The 24,006-nt window shown below is 42.5% G+C and overlaps 2 protein-coding genes across 2 annotated transcripts in view; both read right to left on the bottom strand.

The window, feature by feature from the left end:
• LOC128373224 (protein NLRC3-like) overlaps positions 1-14,836 on the bottom strand; it is a 45,449-nt gene extending 30,613 nt beyond the window's left edge. Inside the window, exons 1-3 of the mRNA XM_053333518.1 lie at positions 14,709-14,836; positions 12,717-12,952; positions 10,802-12,590 (exon numbers count right to left, since the gene is read on the bottom strand). Of these exons, the coding sequence (XP_053189493.1) occupies positions 10,802-12,590; positions 12,717-12,952; positions 14,709-14,836 (2,153 nt within the window). The remainder of the gene's footprint in view (positions 1-10,801; positions 12,591-12,716; positions 12,953-14,708) is intronic.
• A 2,066-nt stretch (positions 14,837-16,902) lies between these two features.
• lrrc73 (leucine rich repeat containing 73) lies at positions 16,903-23,393 on the bottom strand. Its single transcript, XM_053333488.1, has 6 exons — positions 23,122-23,393; positions 22,436-22,596; positions 21,405-21,527; positions 20,677-20,777; positions 19,277-19,544; positions 16,903-16,973 (listed from the first exon to the last, which is right to left on the bottom strand). The coding sequence occupies exons 1-6, from the start codon at positions 23,391-23,393 to the stop codon at positions 16,903-16,905; spliced, it is 996 nt and encodes a 331-aa protein (XP_053189463.1).
• Positions 23,394-24,006: the final 613 nt, after the last annotated feature.

Here is a 24,006-nt window from a genome sequence, read left to right as displayed (position 1 = left end):
AACTAAACTACTAATCTATACTCATTCATAATGTTAATCACATCTGGACTTACTGAGCCTTTCTGCAGTTCCTCACAGCTGGGATCAGTCTCCATCGTCCCTCCCATGATGTGTTGTACTTCTTCAGGTCCAACTCATCCAGAACCTCCTCTGACATTTGCAGCATGTAGGCCAGAGCTGTGCAGTGGATCTCAGAGAGTTTCTTCTCTGATCTGTCCTCTGACTTCAGGAACTGTTGGATCTCCTGATGTACTGAACGGTCGTTCATCTCCATCAGACAGTGGAAGATGTTGATGCTTCTGTCAGGAGAGATAGACCAAGTGTTCATCTTCTTCAGGTTGTTGATGACTCTCTGGATGGTTTCTGGACTGTTGTCTGTCTGACCCAGCAGGCCTCCTAAGAGACTCTGGTTGGACTCCAGAGAGAGGCCATGAAGGAAGCGGACAAACAGGTCCAGGTGGCCGTTTTTACTTCTGAGAGATTTCAGCATGGCTCTCTTTAGGAAGTCATCCAGAGATGAGTAACTGAGTTTTTTTCCCAGGAAGTCCTTCAGTACCTCTGTGTTCCCGCTGGTGTAACAGTGGTACATGTAGACTGCAGCCAGAAACTCCTGAACGCTCAGATGAACAAAGCTGTAGACTGTTTTCTGGAAGATCACACTCTCTCTTTTGAAGATCTGTGTACAAACTCCTGATAACACCGAGGCCTCTGTGACATCAAGACCACACTGCTCCAGGTCTTCTTGGTAGAATATGATGTTTCCTTTCTCCAGTTGTTCAAACGCCAGCCTCCCCAGCTTCAGAAGAAGGTTCCTGTCAGCCTCCGTCAGCTCCTGTGGACTTGTCTCATGTCCCTCATCATACTTGTTCTTCTTCCTCTTTGTCTGAACCAGCAGGAAGTGTGAGTACATGTCAGTCAGGGTCTTGGGCAGCTCTCCTCTCTGGTCTGGAGTCAACATGTGGTCCAGAACTGTAGCAATGATCCAGCAGAAGACTGGGATGTGACACATGATGTGGAGGCTCCTGGATGTCTTGATGTGTGAGATGATTCTTCTGGACTGCTCTTCATCACTGAATCTCCTCCTGAAGTACTCCTCCTTCTGGGGGTCAGTGAAGCCTCGTACTTCTGTTACCCTGTCCACACATGAAGGAGGGATCTGATTGGCTGCTGCAGGTCGGGAAGTTATCCAGATGAGAGCCGAGGGAAGCAGTTTCCCCTTGATGAGGCTTGTCAGCAGCACGCTGACTGATGACTTCTGTGTGACATCAGACACGACCTCACTGTTGTTGAAATCCAGTGAAAGTCTGCTTTCATCCAGGCCGTCAAAGATGAACAGAACTTTACAGCCAGCGAGCTTCTCTGCTGTGAGCTTCTGTAATGTTGGATAGAAAACATGGATCAGCATGAGCAGACTGTGCTTATCTTTGATCAAGTTCAGCGACCTGAACGAGAACAGAATCAGCAGACTGATATCTTGGTTGTTGGAGCGCTGTGCCCAGTCCAGAGTGAACTTCAGCACTGAGAAGGTTTTTCCAACGCCAGCGACGCCGTTCATCAGAACCACTCTGATGGGTTTCTGTTGGTCAGGTAAGACTTTAAAGATGTCCTGACACTTGATTGGAGCGTCATGGAGGGTCTTCATCTTGGAAGCTGTTTCAAGCTGCCTCACCTCATGTTGGGTATTAACCTCTTCACTCTGTCTCTCTGTGATGTGGACCTCAGTGAAGATGCTGATGAGGAGGATTTCACTTCCTTCTTCATCAGTTCCTTGAGTCACACATTCACATGTGCTGCTCAGACTGATCTGATGTTCATCTAAAACCTCCTGCAGACCACTTTCTGCTGAAAGAGAAGAAAAAAGGTAGAATGAACCAGAAATCAGTGTGACTGTTAATGTTCAGTAGGATAGAGGAGGTAGATTCCTGTTTTCAGAGATGATGACATCAGCAGACAGATCTTCAGTCTTACTTTGTACAGTGCTGGTCTGACTGTCTGTCTGCAGTCCAGGTCTGGTTCTGGATCGTTCTGCACACTGCGGACAGGAGGAGTCTCCTGATGAAGCAGACTGGTCCCAGTATGAGGTGATGCACTGTCTGCAGAACCAGACAATGTCATTTTTAATCATGTTTAAATATCTTTTGTATTTTGCCATATGTTGCTTTTATATCCTGTCTTGATGTATTTCATGTTTTATATGAATCACTTTGAATTGTCTTGTTGTTGAAATGTTCTATACAATAAACGTGTCTTGTCTTCTTCATGTGTAAACACTGTGAATGAATATGACACATCCTGAACATTTATCTCCTGTAAACTCACAGTGTGTTTGTAGAGTCTGATGCATGCATGAAGTCTGACTGAATCATTTACACACATTTTCATGAGCTGCACAGCTTTGATAAACACATCAGCTGATACTTTATATTTAAATGTCTGAACCTGCTGCAGAAGATCTTCAGACTCTCACTGATAACTGATGGAGATGGTTTAGTAGAGTGTGTGTTGTCAGTCAGTGGTGTTTGATTTTAAATGATATTAAACTGAATCATCTTCAGGTCAGTTTACAGTAGAAACAGTCTCTTACTTTGTGTCTGAGGGTCCAGGTTCATTACTGAAGTCTGGAACAAGACCTTTAGACCGGTCACTCTTCATAGACACACAGCTGGATATTACAGACTCTGCTCCGTCCTCCTCTTCCTCCTCTTTCTTCATCTTCTGGAGTCTGAGAGGTAAACCAGTAACACTGGAGACACACACACATACACAGTATAATAAACCCAGTCCTGCCTCTCAACTTAGTAGCTTCTTATTAGTTGACATGACTTTAACTACAACCATGTGTGTTTTCTAGTCATCACAAAGAGAAACTTTGACTCTGGTTTAAATCCAACAAACAGACTTCAGATAAACATGTGTGTGCTTCTTAACTGTGACTTCTCTCTATTTAGAGCTCAGCAGTGAGTCACGTGACATCGCTGTGAGGACGCACAAACGAGGAAAACAACAACAGGAAACAACGTTTAACACCTCAAACTCTGTCATTTCACATTATTCTGACACACTTTAATCAACTAAACAATGAATGTGATAAATAATCATCAGATTGATCAATAATGACAGTAATCATTATTTACAGTCCTGATATTAACACTCACCTGCCTCAGACTTGCTGTTTTCTTCCTTCTGCTCTACTGACTGTGAAATGGCGTCTAAATGGACTTTCACCTTTATTGCCTACCTGTCTTTGCTGAAGGTCACTCGAAGTGTGTGTGTGTGTGTGTGTGTGTGTGTGTGTGTGTGTGTGTGTGTGTGTGTGTACCAGGTGCACAAAACTGGAAAAAACTATAAATATATATATTATGTTTTCAGTTTCTCAAACCTAACAATATAGTAAACAGGTTTTGGACTGTTGGTCGGACAAAACCAGACATTTGATTTTTGGAGCCAAAGAAAGAACATTTAAAAGTCAACGTTGGACTTTAATCAGTAATGTTAAAAAATACAAACCAAACTCAGACCTGAATTTAAACAGTCACATTAAGAACATTTAAAATCAGCCTACTAACGACTATATTAACACTCACCTGCCTCAGAGTTGCTGTTTTCCTCCGTTCCTCTTCTGACTGTAAAATAGACTTTCACCTTTTATTGACTACCTGACTGCTCCTCCCTTTTTTATTAGAAGTCATGTATTAGTGATTGTGATGCATTCAAAATCTTCATAATCTTTATTTAAAAAAGACAAAAAGAAAATTTCATAATGGTTTTGGACTGGTGGTCGGACAAAAACAAGACATTTGATGATGTCACTTCAGACTGTAAGCCCATAAATTGTGATCACAACATTTACATAAATATAAATGTAATAAAATGAACAGATCTATATTAGATAAACTACATTACAATTTGGATTGTTATTTGTAGTGCTGCTAAATTGTGACTCCTGACATTCTTTGGCTAAAAGCACTGCCTATCAATAAACTAAGAATCATCAACATACCAGGAAGGAAATGAAGCCAATAACATTTAAACAGATCAGACCCTCTGGACTCCAGAGGCCTGTACTACGAAGCTGGATTTTCTCTTATCGAGGTAACTTCGGGGTTAACCCTGGGTTTTCCTTCCTACGAAGCTGGTTCACTTCTTACCGAGGTAAATCACCATGGTAACTTATGCTGAACGGCTAACCTGCTCCGGAGCAGGTTATGTTCTGGATAAGAGATCAATGAGTACAAAAGCACCACCTCCTGACCAATCAGCTCTCTTAGAAAATGGCCTGCCCATTATTAAAAGATCCTGTCAACATTGGTCTCGTGGATCGCGAGAGGAGCACTTAGGAGAGAAAGAGTTTTTAGGGACAGATGCAATTTTTTAATTGACCAAAATATATATTTAAAAAATAATCCTTGAGGCACATTAGGGATATTATTCTGTATGTTATACAGTTGGTTTGACATCATTCACTCAAATGGTTGAAGTATAACAGGTTTGTATTTTGAATGTTGAATATTAAACTAACTTAATGTCTCTTATGAGAGGAAGGGCACTGAGGAAGCGATCTGCCCCAAACGTCTGTGCCGTAATAAAGTGGCATTGTGTGATCAGAGTGCTGTCCGTTTATATTGTCTGATAAATTAATATTGTATGATCTCATGAATTTACACATTAACAGAGTCGGTAACTTCCTGCCAGCATTCCTTCCTGGCTTTTGCTGCATCAGTGTTGCTTTTGGCCTGGATGATGTGATTGAATTCTTCATATTGTTGAAGAATAATTGTCTGCTCCTCCATGGTAAAGTAGTCTGCTCTGCAGGGTTTCTGCATGTTTGTGATTGGTCAGACACTGCAAACACCTCCCCTTTATGTGAGCGCGCAGAGATCCAGATTGGAAAACCCTGGGTTCAGTTACGGAGTTGATTACCAGCTTCGTAGTACCGCTTATCCTAGACTGCGAATATCTGGATAAGTCAACCCAGGTAACGGAGAGAGATCCTGGATAGGTGAATCCAGCTTCATAGTACAGGCCTCAGGAGTCTGAGAATGATCTGAGCAGAGCTGTTTGAATGTGGTCCAGGGTATTTGTACACGGTTTCATCTTCTGGAGGATTTCCTCAATGTTGCTCTACCTAACACCAGAGGGCGAGCTCCCAGTCAGAGGGTCAATGATGGCTCATTATTTATTGTCTAATTCTTTATTTATTATTTTTATCCTGTAAGTGTATCGCTGCTATCTTGGCCAGGTGTCCCTTGTAACTAACCTGGTTAAATAAAGGCTAAGAAGAAGAAGAACTAGAGACGGGTCAATAAAACCAAATCATGGTTGGAGGTCTAAGTGTGACCTCCATGCTGTCTTGCTGCAATGAGTCACTGAGCTGAACATCTACTTTCAGGCACTAGGAGGAGCTCTAAGCTTCTTGTGTAGAAGTAGAACCTGAACACTGCTGCCCTCTGCTACTCTGACTCAGTAGTAAGTTAGTCTGTAGCAGCCGGTAACGTTTTTAAATGTAATAAGCTGATAATGTAATAACTTTTAAATGTGTCCTCTCTTTGACCCCTGCTTCTGTCCCATCTATGGGTCTATTATTTATTTATTTATTTATGTATATGTATTGATCACCTTTACTTCATTTATTACCTTCTTTGACCTGTGTAATGGTTGTGCACTTTACAAACCTGTCAAAATATTGTACCTGCATTTTATATTTGTGTAAAGACAAACGGCGAGCTCCCAGTCAGAGGGTCTATGATGGCAGCAGGCAGAGAGGAAGAGCTGGACATCAGAGAGTTAGTTAGAGAGCTGTTTCTGATAAAGTCAGTTAAGCTATTACATCCCTCTTCTGTAGCTTCAAATCGGGGAGAGGATTGTGACTTCAGAAGATGATTTATGGTGGGAAAAAAGCATCAATAACATTTCATAGAGACATGTATAACTAGATTTACTCCCTCCTCTTTCCACATTTTAAAATCTTTTTTCATGTATTCATTTCTCCTAGTGTGTGTTTGTATGGATTGCTGTTTTCTCATATAATCACTTGGAGGCACTGTTTCCTTTTCTGTACTTGATGTGTGAGGAGGAGTGTGAGAATTTTAATAAAAATAATAATTGACTGTTTTGCAGATTCTGATATCGGGGAGAGCACACTGTTGTTGTTGATTAAAAACAGAGGGCGGAAACAATAGATGGCAGTTTCTTTAGAGCTTGAACTTAAAATCAAGGTAAAATCAACTGATTAAAACCCTGTAAAATGGTTAAAACCAGGTTAAAAGCTAGTATAGCCAAAGTCCATTAAAACGAAAAGTCTCTGTTTAAAAGGAATGCGGCCAGATCAGGAGGCACACGAGGTTCAGCAGACTTATTGCAGCGTCTGTTGACAATGTCCGGTGTCTTGTCTCTCTCAAAATGGAGGCCACCTGCAACACACAAAAAATCACTGCCAGTATTGTCGTTCACACACCATCTACCCTCTAATGGGGATGTCTACACCAGAACATTACTAATAGCCCAAAGGGATACTCACACACCAGGCAGAGCGTTGAAGCCCTGCCGCTGCGAGTGTGACGCGTTGTAACGTTCTGGATTTTCCGTCTTCGTCTCTGCCCAAGGATCCTGGTCTGTCTGTCCGTCCTCTCAAGTCAAGCTCTGTCTCACTCCTGACCTGCCACGGTGTCTGCACAGTCTTTTATTCCACTTCTTTCTGGTCGGGCCCTTCTCCTCCATTGCTGGTTGGACCTGTCAGGGAGAACCTCACAGGTGCAGTGCATTCACTAAAAAAGGTACGTTCATTGGCAGTTGGGAAACTAAAACAGGTCTAATAAAAATTAAAAGCACACTAGTAATTTAAAAACACAAAATAGGAATAAAAACGATGCAAAAACTAAAACTCTATAATTATACAATAATAAAACAATAAAACCAGTCCCAACTGCCATGTGACAGATGTCCACAATAAAGTTAGACAATCCACGAAGTACTTCAACGATAATTTATTGGTCAAATAGTGTTCAGTGTTCAATTAGTACAGTTAATACAAATGAATTCCAGCTGTTAAACTAGCATAAGATTAAGTCTTTCAGTCGGTTCAAAGCAGCTCAGACAAACGCAAACGCTTTGGGCAGGGGGTTGTCTCTCGTGGGGAAGGTGGGTGTCATCCACGCGTATCCCGTTCCCACCACAAAGAAGAAAGTATGTGCCTTCCTTGGACTGATCGGGTGGAACAGTGAAGACGACAAAATCCAGATCCAGACTCCAGATGGATCATCAGGATCCAGCTGATCCTCTCTCAACACTCCTGGATGTTCACTCTCACTCTGACAGAGATCAATCATTCCACTCCCATCTGATGAGAGAAGAAGAAAGAACAGAGGAGATAAATGAGTGTTTAGTGAGACTCCCTTGATCAGCTGTCAGTCAGTGATGCAGCACATCCAGTATAAAGAGCAGCAGGGACTTTAGTCCTGTTCAGACCAGAAGTGGAACAGCTGTGCAGCGTAGCTTGCTTCCTTTCAGCTCTCATGTTAACGTGTTGGAGTGAACACACTGAGCTCCAAGCTCACACACCTGCACACACTTTTACTATCAAGTGTGTTTCCTCTGCAGATTTCACTCAAGTACACAGAGGAAATAAAGTGCTGAGAGTCATGAACACATCATTACTGCAGAAACAGAGACATTCACTCATCAGTTTACTGATGGATTTACTGCTGATACATGTCAACTCTTATCAAAGTTTAAAGCTACAGAATCTCTGTGGGATTTGAAGATGTTTCCTGCTGTTAAATCATCACATGACAATCAGTCAGAGCTCTCAGCTAAACAGCTGCTGTGATTCCTGGACTTCAGCAGAGGTTCTGGTCTGTATAAAGACCACATGGTTACTAAACGTAATGATGCTTGTGTGAAATCAGAGCCAGTGATTTGCAGGCTGCAGTCAGACTGATCTTAGAGCTCTGACAAAGATGAACTGATCAATAGTTTAGTGTTGAAATGAGAGAACAAACACTTTGAGATCAGATTTGATGATGAGGATCACTGTCTCTATACATCTTGTAAGGCTGTCAGCTGTAATCCAGCTTTATTTCCTGCAGACATCAACACAATAACAACACAGTCGTCTTCACATCAACTCAAACACATGATCACAACAAGCTTCTGGCTCATCTGATTGGCTGACTGATCTCTCTCTCTCTCTCTCTCTCTCTCTGTCTTTCTGTCCAATCCTGAAGCCTGTCACCATTCTCCTCTCACAGCTTCACTGAGGAAAGCAGCACTGAGAAGGTTGGAGCTTCCCCAGGAAATACTGGATCTTTGCTTTGATACTGACTGTGTTTAATACTAAACTGCTGAAACCAGCACAGACTGACTCCAACTCTCTACTGACCTCAGAGTCTCCAGTCTGCAGTCTGGACTCTGCTGAAGATCAATCAGCTGCTTCACATTTGATTCCTGCAGGTTATTTCCCCATAGATCCAGCTCTCTCAGATGGGAGGGGTTGGCCTTCAGAGCTGAGGCCAGGGGAGCACAGCTGATCTTTGACAACCAGCAGCCCACCAATCTGAATACATAATAAATGAAGTCAGTTTAGAAAACAAAGTTCATGTTTGAAATTTTTAAATGTTTCATAATCTGTTCAGAGCTGAAGATTTAAATGTAGAAGTTTAGAAAGTGTGTGTGTGTGTGTGTGTGTGTGTGTGTGTGTGTGTTCAGTTGAAGCTAATATGAGGCTTTGACAGTCTGGTAGACTCACACTTGATTTGTGTGACTCAAAGTTTCAGAATATTTAGAACTAAATTCCCTCTTTGAGTTTGGATCCCTCCACTGCAGCTCAGCAAGGAAACACTGAAGAAACACAAACATACTTACTTGATATGTGGAACTCAGACTGCTGAAGCCTCATATTAGTTTACACTCTGGAAGTCATTTTTACACACACAAGACTGTGGATTTTAAATTCCTGAAAACATTTACATTCTACACATTTGTGTTCAGCAAATCCTGAAAATTATGAACCAAACATTTGAAACTTCACTGAAGAATTTGAATTTAATAAAAAGAAATAAATCTACCAAAGCTACAGTCAGTGAACTCACAGCAGAGTCTCCAGTTTACAGTTTGGACTCTCCAGTCCAGCAGACAGATGCTTCACTGATGAATCAGACAGTTTGTTGATACTCAGGTTCAGATATGTCAGATGAGGGTTGGACTTCAGGGCTGAGGCCAAAACTTCACAGTGAGTCTCTGAGAGTCCACAGCAATGAAGTCTGTAATGACACAAATATTACAACATATGTTATCATGAAAGAGGACACTTTATATTTACTTCATGCATTTGATGATCAAACAGTTTGACATTCACTATTTTGATGAACATTTGATCTTCACATCAGTGGTTCAGATCATCTTTTTAATATTTTAAATCTTTGTTTTCTGAGGCATTTTATTCCTTTAATGGACAGTTGAGAGATAAACAGGAAACAAGAGGAGAGAGAGACAGAATGACATGCAACAAAGGTCCAGGTACTGTAACGTGTGATGTTTATTTGACACACTATTAACACACTCAGGTTGTGTTTGACCCTTGTCCCAGCCTGTAGTTTGGAGATTAGGAAGTGATGCAGCAGTAATGTTTATGATAACAAGCAGAAATGGGGAAAGAAAAGAGTCTTATGAAGATAAATTCAGCTTCAAAGCCCTGCCAAATGTTCTATACACAAAACCAAAGTTATTTACATTTATTGTGGATGTGAACCGAGATTCCATTGGAGTACGTTGAGTCTCAAATAGCAGCAGCTGGCCAAGCATACAGCTAATACAGAGAGACTCTCTTCCTGCTCACCAAAGGCAGACCCTCGTCCTCCACCGTATTAACCCACCTGCAGGCTGAAAGTGTGTTTCTTGTAGAGTTGTTCATATGTCTCTGTTGTTAATAATGTAGTGTGGTCTGCCTTTAGGGAGCAGCAGGAGAGTCTCTGTATCAGCTGGATACTGGATTGTTTCAGTAATAATAAACATACAATAAATCTACAGTCAGTGAACTCACATCAGAGCCTCCAGTCTACAGTTTGGACTCTCCAGTCCAGCAGACAGACACTTCACTGATGAATCAGACAGGTTGTTGAAGCTCAGGTTCAGATGTGTCAGATGGGAGGGGTTGGCCTTCAGAGCTGAGGCCAAAACTTCACAGTGAGTCTCTGAGAGTCCACATTCACAAAGTCTGTAATGACACAAATATTACAACATATGTTATCATGAAAGAGGACACTTTATATTTACTTAATGCATTTGATGATCAAACAGTTTGACATTCATTATTTTGATGAACATTTGATCTTCACATCAGTGGTTCAGATCATCTTTTTAATATTTGAAATCTTTGTTTTGTGAGGCATTTTATTCCTTTAATGGACAGTTGAGAGATAAACAGGAAACAAGAGGAGAGAGAGAGACAGAGAATGACATGCAACAAAGGTCCAGCACCAAAACCAAAGCACAGACCATGTCTGTCTCCACTAAGTTAACATGAGGACATCTTGATTAGAAAACCATATTACTAACTGCTATAAACAACCAACTGAAAAATCAACATTATTTAAACTCACAACATTTAAACAGCTCAAGAACATCTGAGACTAAATATAACTGACAAGTTATTTAATCTATCAACAAGTAGAGTACTATTTATTCATAACAATAATACGAATTTTATATTATGTATATTTGAATAAATGAATTATTTTTAAATGATTTATATGTCAATAACTACTAATCTACACTGATTTATAATGTTAATCACATCTGGACTTACTTAGCCTTTCTGCAGTTCCTCACAGCTGGGATCAGTCTCAGTCGTCCCTCCCATGATGTGTTGTACTTCTCCAGGTTAAATTCATCCAGAACCTTCTCTGACATCTGCAGCATGTAGGCCAGAGCTGAGCAGTGGATCTCAGAGAGTCTCTCTGATCTGTTCTCTGACTTCAGGAACTTTTGGATCTCCTGATGTACTGAGCGGTCGTTCATCTCTATCAGACAGTGGAAGATGTTGATGCTTCTGTCAGGAGAGATAAACTCGGTGTTCATCTTCTTCAGGTTGTTGATGACTCTCTGGACGGTTTCTGGACTGTTGTCTGTCTGACCCAGCAGGCCTCCTAAGAGACTCTGGTTGGACTCCAGAGAGAGGCCATGAAGGAAGCGGACAAACAGATCCAGGTGGCCATTTTTACTGAAGAGAGATTTCTCCATGGCTCTCTTCAGGAAGACATCCAGAGATGAGTTACTGTTGTATCCTCCCAGGAAGTTCTTCAGTACTTTGGTCTTCCTGCTGGTGTAACAGTGGTACATGTAGACTGCAGCCAGAAACTCCTGAATGCTCAGATGAACAAAGCTGTAGACTGTTTTCTGGAAGATCACACTCTCCCTTTTGAAGATCTGTGTACAAACTCCTGATAACACCGAGGCCTCTGTGACATCAAGACCACACTGCTCCAGGTCTTCTTGGTAGAACAGGATGTTTCCTTTCTCCAGTTGTTCAAACGCCAGCCTCCCCAGCTTCAGAAGAAGGTTCCTGTCAGCCTCCGTCAGCTCCTGTGGACTCGTTTCATGTCCCTCATCATACTTGTTCTTCTTCCTCTTTGTCTGAACCAGCAGGAAGTGTGAGTACATCTCAGTCAGGGTCTTGGGCAGCTCTCCTCTCTGGTCTGGAGTCAACATGTGGTCCAGAACTGTAGCAGTGATCCAGCAGAAGACTGGGATGTGACACATGATGTGGAGGCTCCTGGATGTCTTGATGTGTGAGATGATTGTGCTGGACTGCTCTTCATCAATGAATCTCCTCCTGAAGTACTCCTCCTTCTGTGGGTCAGTGAAGCCTCGTACTTCTGTTACCCTGCTAACACATGAAGGAGGGATCTGATTGGCTGCTGCAGGTCGGGAAGTTATCCAGATGAGAGCCGAGGGAAGCAGCTTCCCCTTGATGAGGTTTGTCAGCAGCACGTTGACTGATGACTTCTGTGTGACATCAGACACGACCTCACTGTTGTTGAAATCCAGTGAAAGTCTGCTTTCATCCAGGCCGTCAAAGATGAACAGAACTTTACAGCCAGCGAGCTTCTCTGCTGTGAGCTTCTGTAATGTTGGATAGAAAACATGGATCAGCATGAGCAGACTGTACTGCTTATCTTTGATCAAGTTCAGCGACCTGAACGAGAACAGAATCAGCAGACTGATATCTTGGTTGTTGGAGCGCTGTGCCCAGTCCAGAGTGAACTTCAGCACTGAGAAGGTTTTTCCAACGCCAGCGACGCCGTTCATCAGAACCACTCTGATGTGTTTCTGTTGGTCAGGTAAGACTTTAAAGATATCCTGACACTTGATTGGAGTGTCATGGAGGGTCTTCATCTTGGAAGCTGTTTCAAGCTGCCTCACCTCATGTTGGGTATTAACCTCTTCACTCTGTCCCTCTGTGATGTGGACCTCAGTGAAGATGCCGATGAGGAGGATTTCACTTCCTGCTTCATCAGTTCCTTGAGTCACACATTCACATGTGCTGCTCAGACTGATCTGATGTTCATCTAAAAGCTCCTGCAGACCACTTTCTGCTGAAAGAGAAGAAAAAAGGTAGAATGAAACAGAAATCAGTGTGACTGTTAATGTTCAGTAGGATAGAGGAGGTAGATTCCTGTTTTCAGAGATGAAGACATCAGCAGACAGATCTTCAGTCTTACTTTGTACAGTGCTGGTCTGACTGTCTGTCTGCAGTCCAGGTCTGGTTCTGGATTTTTTTCCACACTGGGGACAGGAGGAGTCTCCTGATGAAGCAGACTGGTCCCAGTATGAGGTGATGCACTGTCTGCAGAACCAGTGTCCACAGCTGGTAGAGACTGGATCCTTCAGGACGTCCTGACACAAAGAACAGCAGGACAGCTGCTCCTCCACAGAAACAGCCCTCCTCTTCCTCTCTCTGTGGACATGAACACATTCTTTATGTCACATGACATTAGTGGAGGCCAACCGACAGCTCACAAGCTGCATGCAGCTCTTTCCCCACATAAACAGTCCAGACTGTCAGTATTTACACACTTACACAGTTTCTGTTCTTCAGACTCTGAGATTCAACACATTCAGTTTGAAATTAAATAATATAAAGTAAGATTACAAGAGTTCAACAGTAATTTAACAGAGACAACAATGTGCCAGCAAAGGCAGAGAAGAAGAAGAAGACTGCAAGCTAGTAAACATGGATGTAAACAATGCAGGATTTAAAATAGATGTTTGATGAGGAGGGAAGTGGATTCAACACATTAGTTAGACCACAAGGAGACTCACAATGTGTTTTTGGTAAGTAAGTCAATGTGAACATGACTTTAGTCTGTTAGAAAACTCCACAGGCTCCTTTAAGCTACTCTGATCCATTAAAAGTCAGGAACAATAAGCAGGAGGAAACTGAGCCAAACAGAAAAGTCCACTAGTGAAAAATAACAGACTGCTGCTCTTTTGTGTTGTTCTCCCTTAGAGATAGGGTGAGAAGCTCAGTCATCTGGGAGGAGCTCGGAGTAGACCCGCTGCTACTCCGCGTAGCTCGGCTGGCCTGGGAACGCCTTGGGGTCCACTGGGAAGAGCTGGAGAAAGTGGCTGGGGACAGGGAAGTCTGGGGTTCCCTGCTTAGACTGCTGCCCCTGCAACCCGTCCACGGATAAGTGGAAGAAGACGATACAGTATGCATTTATCTTCAGCAGATTGGACTACTGGCAGACTGGAGTCTTTACAGGTCTCCCTAAAAAGTCCATCAGACAGCTGCAGCTGATTCAGAGTCACTAAGACCAAAAAAGTGGATCACATCAGTCCAGTTGTCAGATCTTTATACTGACTTCCTGTCTGTCAGAGAATAGACTTTAAAATCCTGCTGCTGGTTTATAAGCACTGAATGATTTAGAGCCAAAACACATTTCTGATGTTCTGCTACGTTATGAAGCATCCAGACCTCTCAGCTGGTCTGGATCAGGTCTGCTTTCTGTCCTCAGAGTCCAAACTAAACCTGGAGAAACACAGTTCAGGTTTTATTCTCCACATATCTGAACAAACTCCCAGAAGACTGAAGGTCTGCTCCAACTCTCAGTTCTTTAAATCAAAGCTGAAGACGTTTCTGTTTGCTGCTTTTTATTAAATCATCTTTAGGGTTAATATCTCACACTGCACTGTGACTCTTTATTCTGCTGTTTATCTGTTTTATTCTATTTTACATTCATTTTATTTCCAATTCAACACTTTTTTCAACATTTTGCCATGTGTTGCTTTTATATCCTGTCTTGATGTATTTCATGTTTTATATGAATCACTTTGAATTGTCTTGTTGTTGAAATGTTCTATACAATAAACGTGTCTTGTCTTCTTCATGTGTGAACACTGTGAATGAATATGACACATCCTGAACATTTATCTCCTGTAAACTCACAGTGTGTTTGTAGAGTCTGATGCATGCATGAAGTCTGACTGAATCATTTACACACATTTTCATGAGCTGCACAGCTTTGATAAACACATCAGCTGATACTTTATATTTAAATGTCTGAACCTGCTGCAGAAGATCTTCAGACTCTCAGTGATAACTGATGGAGATGGTTTAGTAGAGTGTGTGTTGTCAGTCAGTGGTGTTTGTTTTTAAATGATATTAAACTGAATCATCTTCAGGTCAGTTTACAGTAGAAACAGTCTCTTACTTTGTGTCTGAGGGTCCAGGTTCATTACTGAAGAATGGAAGATAATCTTTAGACCGGTCACTCTTCATAGACAAACAGCTGGATATTACAGACTCTGCTCCGTCCTCCTCTTCCTCCTCTTTCTTCATCTTCTGGAGTCTGAGAGGTAAACCAGTAACACTGGAGACACACACACATACACAGTATAATAAACCCAGTCCTGCCTCTCAACTTAGTAGCTTCTTATTAGTTGACATGACTTTAACTACAACCATGTGTGTTTTCTAGTCATCACAAAGAGAAACTTTGACTCTGGTTTAAATCCAACAAACAGACTTCAGATAAACATGTGTGTGCTTCTTAACTGTGACTTCTCTCTATTTAGAGCTCAGCAGTGAGTCACGTTACATCGCTGTGAGGACGCACAAACCAGGAAAACAACAACAGGAAACAACGTTTAACACCTCAAACTCTGTCATTTCACATTATTCTGACACACTTTAATCAACTAAACAATGAATGTGATAAATAATCATCAGATTGATCAAAATGACAGTAATCATTATTTACAGTCCTGATATTAACACTCACCTGCCTCAGACTGTTTTCCTCCTTCTGCTCTACTGACTGTGAAATGGCGTCTAAATGGACTTTCACCTTTACTGCCTTCCTGTCTACTGCTCCCTTCTTTATCAGAAATTGTGTGTGTGTATCTACTTGTACCTGTATGTGTGTGTGTGTGTTAAGGAGGAACTCTATGAACCAGGTGCATAAAACTGGAAAAACTATAAATATATATATATTATGTTTTCAGCTTCTCAAACTTGAGAATTGTCTCGTCTTTGTCTTAACAATAGTAAACTGGTTTTGGACTGTTGGTCAGACAAAACCAGACATTTGATGAAATCCTCTGTAGACCAGACCTCCTCATTTATTAACACTCAGTTCGGCCTTTGATGGATGCAACCCCTGAATTCAGACAGCTGTGTCTCAATCCTTTAAAGACTGTATTTGAAGACTGAATGTCTCACAGCATTGTTATCAAGGTTGTCCCATTTTAAAGTCTCCTTCATTGTCCATAGCTGTGTCCCAGTTCAGGGGCCACACCCTTCAAAGGACCTGGTCTACATAGATCTGATCTATGCTTGTCCCAGGTAGACTGCGAAGGTTGGAACTGAATTAAATTAAGTACATTTTTAAAAAGTAATCTCTTCAGGTTTTGGACTGCTGGTCAGACTAAACAAGAGTCACATTAAGAACATTTAAAATTATCCTACTAACTACTATATTAACACTCACCTGCCTCAGAGTTGTTGTTTTCCTCCGTTCCTCTTCTGACTGTAAAATAGACTTTCACCTTTATTGACTACCTGACTGCTCCTCCCTACATCTTTATTGGAAGTCATGTGTGTGTCTACATATTAAAGTGATATAAAGATGTGGATCAACCTTTCAACCCATAAACTCACAGACACAGACACAAATACATACACACACACTTGTATGTCCGTGTTCGCACGCCATGTTTCTGTCTTAATGCACATAGATTTTTCTTCTGTCTCTCTGATGATTCTTTTCTATGATCCAATTTTCACCTAATGTCACTCACAGGCTCCGCCCATTACATGTACCTGTCAATCACTCTCAGCCCTCTCCACAGGATGAACCTCTAAGATGTTAATGACACCATGACGTTTTCTGTAGCGCCACCTGCTGGACAGACACTAGCAGCGTGTGTCAATATTGATCTGTAATGTTTGATTTTTGCTGAAATATTGGATCATTTGAACTTTTATTGAAATTTAACCATGTGAGAAGTTTATATACATCTGAAACATGAGTAACTTTACATCTATGTCTTTGACACACAGGAATATGTGTGAATGAAGACACTGAGTCGTCAGTTTGTACGAAGCTGTAAACAGTTTTATTATTGTGACATCAGAGCAGCAAACCAACATTCATTAGAAACACACTGCAGAACAAACACCTGTCTGTGTAGAAGTCACTTGGTGTGTTAAGGTTTTGTGTCGCTCTGTTCTGTACAGGTGCTACATCAAACCATGCAGAGCATGTGATTGGCTGCTAGCCATCAGGTGATCTGACAACCCGGACAAGTGCAGTGCAGAGAAACAAACCAGGAACATTCAGAACAAACCAAAAGAAAAAAATAACTTAAAAGGTGAACAGGAAGTGTGGGTGTTTGTGGGAGGGGTCACATCTCAGTCTCAGCCAATAAGCTCTCACCTAGACCTGATGTCAGCAAGACCATCTGGGGGCTGGAGTCTGTAGGGTTAAAGAACGACACATTTAGATTTAAAGAACCGGACCGCCACATCCAAACGTTTCTTAAACCAGTAAACACAAATCCTGCTCCTCATTTTCCATCAATCACTGTTCAGCTTGATTTCATTCAAGGCAGCCGTTTGGTTTCTCTGGAAATCAACCAGCAGAGAAATAATCCATCACCGACTCACCCTCATAAAACTACTACATGACATTCATACACTCCAGTTTCTGTATGAGGCTAGCAGTTTCCACCTGTTTTCAGTGTTTATGCTAAGCTAAGCTAACTGGCTGCAACGTTACATTCATTAATCTGAACATCAAACTCTCCACCAGACAGAGAAGGAGAGGAACTGTTTTATTTGAAAGAAATCAATCTAACAGCTGATTTGGAAAATGTTATAAAGATAGTATATACATGATTTCTAATATACTAGTGAAACACGCGTTTTCATTCCTCTAAATAAACTCTGTTAGAAGTGTCCTCATAATGTCTGAATGCTTGTTTTTATCAGGTTACATCATTTATAAAGGCTCGGTCACACCAGAAATTCATCTTTGTGAAATATTTGCTTATTGAAGCTTGATGATGACGCAATGATTCTTCAGTGTAGTCGTGAGCCGTAGCTGATGAGCTAACCGTGCTAACGAAACATGGTAATGATAGTCAATATGTTGGCATCCTGTGCTCCGGTCTAACTGTGTAAATACAACACAGGTAATAAGCTTTGATGGTACAAACAGATTCATTATATATTAATCTGTCAATCATTTTCTCAATTAATTGATTAGTTTGGTTTATGAAATACAGATCATTGTTTCCTAAAGCTCAAGATATTCAGTTTACTGTCACTGAGGACAAAAGAAACCAGAAAATATTTTAGAAGCTGAATTAAATTATAAAGAGTTCAGTCTAGACCTGCTCTGTGCCTTGAGACTTTTGTTGTGATTTGGTGCTATAAAGACAAGTTGGCCTTTCTTTCTAAAAATAAAATAAAATAATTAATTGATTATCAAATTGGTAATTAGTTCGATAGTTGGCTAATCAATTAATCTTTGCATCTCTGAGACTTCCACGAAATCACTAAAAGTGAAATCGACATGAAAGATTCCTGTTGATCTTTGTGAGTGAATCCAGTGAATTTAGCTTCTGAATCCTGATGTGACCGAACCTTAAAGGAGAACACAGTCAGGTCTGGAACCAGAACCAGAACAACTGAGCTTCAGACCACACAGCTGCTGGAACCACAGAAGAAGAAACTATCATTAATGGGAGAATTAATTACTATTGTTTGAATATTGATTATTAAGATTACTGAATATTCTTTAACTGGGATTAGATAAAAACCAGTTTAACCAAATTCACATTTAGTCCACTATTATACAGAACACGAAACCTCCTACTGTCACTGAACACCACACACAGGACAGAACTGGGCTCATACTGGGTCAACTGGGATAGAACCAGGCTAATACTGGGTTAAATGGGACAGAACCAGGCTAATACTGGGTTAAATGGGACAGAACTGGGCTTATACTGGGTCAACTGGGATAGAACCAGGCTAATACTGGGTTAAATGGGACAGAACCAGGCTAATATTGGGTTAAATGGGACAGGACTGGGCTAATACTGGGTTACATGGGACAGAACCAGGCTAATATTGGGTTAAATGGGACAGAACCAGGATAATACTGGGTTAAATGGGACAGAACCAGGCTAATATTGGGTTAAATGGGACAGAACTATGATAATACTGGATTAAATGGGACAGAACCAGGCTAATACTTTGTTAAATGGGACAAAACCAGGATAATACTGGGTTAAATGGGACAGAACCAGGCTAATATTGGGTTAAATGGGACAGAACCAGGATAATACTGGGTTAAATGGGACAGAACCAGGCTAATATTGGGTTAAATGGGACAGAACCAGGATAATATTGGGTTAAATGGGACAGAACCAGGATAATACTGGGTTAAATGGGACAGAACCAGGCTAATATTGGGTTAAATGGGACAGAACCAGGCTAATATTGGGTTAAATGGGACAGAACTATGATAATACCGGATTAAATGGGACAGAACCAGGCTAATACTTTGTTAAATGGGACAGAACCAGGATAATACAGGGTCAAATGGGACAAAACCAGGATAATACAGGGTCAAATGGGACAGAACCTGGCTAATACTGGGTTAAATGGGACAGAACCAGGCTAGTAATGGGTCAAATGGGACAGAACCAGGCTAGCACTGGGTCAAATGGGACAGGTTTTAGGGGGAACAGTCTGTAGTTCAGCCCTTACTGCTGTGGGGGAGCCAGGCGGGGTGCTGGTACTTGTCTCTGATTGGTTGGTACTTGTCTCTGATAGGCTGGTACTTGTCTCTGATTGGCAGCAGGGCGCTGCTGGAGGCGTGGCCTGGCTGGAGGGGCGTGGCCGCTCTGTCATCGTCGTCCTCCGCTTCGGACAACAGGTCGCAGATCTGCTGCTGCAGCTCCGGACTGATGTCGTTCTCCGACAGAACCAGAACCCGCAGGCTGGTCGGGTAGTTCTCCACCATGTCCAAGAACACCTGGGGACGAGACGGACAGGTGAGAGCCCCGCCCCCTTCCTTCAAAACATCAAACACAACTGTAGCCGACGCAGCATCAGTACGGATCAGTGACCTTTGACCCTCAGACAGTAAACTGGACCAGGTCTGATATAGAGACTGACACTCATTAACATTCATTAAATGTTTTTCTGTATATTGTCCTGTCTGTCCTTTTACTGTTAACTAGTGTAAAGTAAGGTCAGAGTAAAGAGGACTGTGGTCTAAAGTTAGGTTTTGAATCCTCTGAGCTGTGATAAATATAAGAACATGTGAGTGTTTGAGCTCAGTGTTAAAGGAAGTTCAGATCAACGTCTCCCCCTGCTGGACAAACACAGGAACACCCAACAGACTGAAGACTTCCTTAGAAGCAATAGCAGCACTGATATAAAGGCTGAATCTGAATGTCCAGCATCTGAACTGAGTCTGAGACTGAGATGAAATGAAATGTACTCAAGTGTTTCTATCTTTGGCTCTTAATGGTCCTGATGTCCAACTGAAGTTTGTAGAGACAAAAAAGAACCTTTGACTGTTTAACACATTATAACTCACTACATCAACCTTCCTGTTGTGTTCGAGTCAAGGAAGGAAGGGAAGGGAGTAAAGGAAAGAAGGCAGAGAGGGAGGAAGGAAGGAAGGAGAGAGAAAGGAAGGAACGACAGAAGGACGGAAGGAAGGACGGAAGGTAGGAAGGGAGGAAAGAAGTAAGTAAGGAAGGAAGGTAGGAGGGAGGGAAGAAAGAAGGTAGGAGGGAGGGAGGAAGGAAGGAAAGAAGGAAGGAAGGAAGGAAGGAAGAACGGAGGAAAGAAGTAAGGAAGGAAAGAAGGTAGGTGGGAGGGAGGAAAGAAGGAGAGAAGAAGAAAGAAAGGAAGGTAGGGGGAAGGAAGGACAGTAGGAAGGAAGAAAGGGAGAAGAAGGAAAGAAAGAAAGAAGAAGAAAGGAAGCAGAGATGGAAGAAGGAAGGAAGGACGGAAGGAAGGAAGGAAGGAACAGTCAAAACAGACGGGTCCATTTGACCCTGGAGGACGACAGGAAGATTAAGCTGTAGAGTCTGGATGTTTGGATTCAGCTGAACTTTGATGCAAAGCACAGAAGAAGAAATGTGATTGTTGACCTGTGCAGACTGGTTCGTGAGTCCGGTCCCCTCCAGATCCAGAGCCTCCAGGGTTCGACTGGACGCCACGGCAACCGCCAGCATCCCTGCAATCCGATCACCTGCAGACAGAAGCAGAACAGGAACCATCGGACAACATTCAGAGCTCCTTCCTACAAGTCCACAAACAGGAAGTGGTTTCAGACCTTCGGACCCTACTGTGTGTTGGTTCAACCGTTACCATGGTAGCAGCTACTCGTCCTCGAGCCGAATCCGTTATCAACAGAATTATTAGTGTGGATTAGAAACTAATTGTCACTGTACAGCTGTATGTGTGACAAATAAAATACCTTTAATATCAATTTACTGATTTTTACTTTAAATGATCGATTATCAAAATTGTTGATGATTCATTTTCTCCTAGTCGTTACATCTCTACATTTTATTTTCATATTTAAACTGTTAATTTTTGAAAAGTTTCTGATTTCAGATCAGATGAAAGTTTTGTCTGTTTGAACAGTTTAATTTCTACCTTGTAAAAAATGTGCAGAAAATATCTAAACATCACAAACTCTCTGAAATCATCTGAACCTTGAGAACAAATCTGTTGAGTGATTGAATTCTGTCTGTTTGTAGGAAATGTGTAGTTTAAATAAAGTTTAATTATGATGATGTAGTTGCACAACACTTTTTTTTATCTCCACAGTGTCAGTAAGGTAATATAAGGTAACGTAATGTAATCTGATTACCCAGCGGGTTGTAGTCCAGGTTGAGCACTCGGAGCTGTGAGCTGTGAGCCACAGCGATGGTGAGTCGAGCCCAACCTTTGGAGCTGATTCCTGGGTTAGCGCTCAGCGTCAGCTCCCTCAGACCTGCACACAAACACACACACACTGAAGAATACACACACAGCTACACACACGAACACACACACTATAAACTGATCATCGTGTTCAATAATCTATAAACTGATCATCGAACACAGAAAACATTTTTCTTATTAAGTTGAATCCTGGACACGAGGCTCAGACATGATTTGATGATTTAGTTGTAATCAGCAGGTTCGGGTGATGCTTGTCCTCCGGCGTGTGGACTGATGAATTCAGTCCTCCGGCGTGTGGACTGATGAATTCAGTCCTCCGGCATGAGGACTGATGAATTCAGTCCTCCAGCATGTGGACTGATGAATTTAGGTTATCTGAGCCTGAAATAACAGATTCCCAGGAGACCAAACGTCTGTCTGTCTGCTTCCTCCAAACTGCTGCTGCTGTTCCAGCTTCACTCCTAACTCTAACCCAGCTCATTCACCTCAAAACACAAATCATCTGCTAATCTGTCATCGGCTTTATTAAACTGATGAATTTAATGTTTTTGATGAGTCTGAACTGTTTAATTCAACCTGTGAGGTTTAACATTCACTATAAGAGCATTTCACAGCTTCATGTCAGTTATTAGACTGATCCAGGAGTCACTGTGGTGTCATGTGACCGTTTCCATGCGGTTGCTAAGGTGTCATATTATGTTTGCAGACAGATGGTATCCGTGCTGTTGAGGGTGGTTGCTACGGTGTTGCTGAATGATGCTGAGTGGTTGCTAGGGTGTTGCTGAATGATGCTGAGTGGTTGCTAGGGTGTTGCTAGGATGTTGCTAGGTGGTTGCTAGGGTGTTCCACATAATTGTCCCTCAAGTCCTTTCGAATCCAGACCAATGTTCTCTGTGTTCTACGTGTTCTGCTCAGTGTTCTGCTAGTTGTTCTCTATGTTCTCTGTGTTCTGCGTACCTGACTTGGCTCCGTCTGGCGGCAGCATGCCACAGATGAGCCTCAGCGCCTCGTCTCCCAGCATGCAGTCTCCCAGGTCCAGACTGACCAGCGCTGGATGTGTGGACAGCGCTGCGTTCAGGGTCACCAGGCCGGCGTCCAGCAGGGGGTTACCATGGAGACTGGAGGGGGCGGAGACACAGGCTTACCGACCAATCATCAGGTAGTTGGTTAAGTTTATAATTAAAGTTATTTTACAGTTTTTGGCTTAATTGATTAATGACTCTGCACAGTTGCTGTATTACATTAGTTTAAAGTCTTTACACTGGCTCCCAGTCAGTTCTAAAGTCTTTACACTGGCTCCCAGTCAGTTCTAAAGTCTTTACACTGGCTCCCAGTCAGTTCTAAAGTCTTTACACTGGCTCCCAGTCAGTTCTAAAGCCTTTACACTGGCTCCCAGTCAGTTCTAAAGTCTTTACACTGGCTCCCAGTCAGCTCTAAAGTCTTTACACTGGCTCCCAGTCACTTCTAAAGTCTTTACACTGGCTCCCAGTCAGTTCTAAAGTCTTTACACTGGCTCCCAGTCAGCTCTAAAGTCTTTACACTGGCTCCCAGTCAGCTCTAAAGTCTTTACACTGGCTCCCAGTCACTTCTAAAGTTCCTTGACTCGAACACACAACAGGAGGGTTAACATCCTCTGGACTCACAACAGGGTCTGCAGGGAGCGGTTGGTCTTCAGGGCGTCGGCCAGGTGTCGGGTGCGGCTGACGCTGGACACGACGGCGAGGTTGAGGTTGAGCTGAGCCAGAGAGCGAGACTCTGCTACGCTGCGACACACGCGGCCGAAGTCTCGGTCGGACAGCTGACAGCCGCGGACCGACAGCAGCCGCACGCTGTCCTCCTTCAGACTCTCACAGATGTCCTGGACCTCGGCCGCTGACAGCTGCTCACCTGTGATCTGGATGGAGGCCGGCAGCATGCTGCGGGGGGGGTCGCCTGCAGGGACAACATGACATCATCTCTTCTCTCTTTCTCTCTCCTTCCTCCCTTCCTTCCTTCCTCCCTCCCTTCCTTCCTTCCTTCCTTTCTTCCTTCCTTCCTGCAGGGACAACATGACATCATCTCTGCTGCTGATGGACGGATCTCATCGTACAGACTAGAGCTGGGCGATATGTCTATTATACTGTATCGTGATGTGTCTCCTATATAAGCGGCTGCCATGGTGATGTGTCTCCTATATAAGCGGTTGCCATGGTGATGTGTCTCCTATATAAGTGGTTGCCATGGTGTTGTGTCTCCTATATAAGCGGTTGTCATGGTGATGTGTCCCCTATATAAGTGATTGCCATGGTGGTGTGTCCCCTATACAAGCGGTTGCCATGGTGATGTGTCCCCTATATAAGCGGTTGCCATGGTGATGTGTCCCCTATATAAGCGGTTGCCATGGTGGTGTGTCTCCTGTATAAGCGGTTGCCATGGTGTTGTGTCTCCTATGCAAGCGGTTGCCATGGTGTTGTGTCTCCTATATAAGCGGTTGCCATGGTGATGTGTCCCCTATATAAGCGGTTGCCATGGTGTTGTGTCTCCTATAC

The sequence above is a fragment of the Scomber japonicus genome, chromosome 14 (assembly GCF_027409825.1).
Source record: "Scomber japonicus isolate fScoJap1 chromosome 14, fScoJap1.pri, whole genome shotgun sequence".
Lineage (NCBI taxonomy): Eukaryota > Metazoa > Chordata > Actinopteri > Scombriformes > Scombridae > Scomber > Scomber japonicus.
The sequence above is the reverse complement of the archived record's forward strand: the minus strand, read 5'-3'. Positions and strand labels throughout refer to the sequence as shown.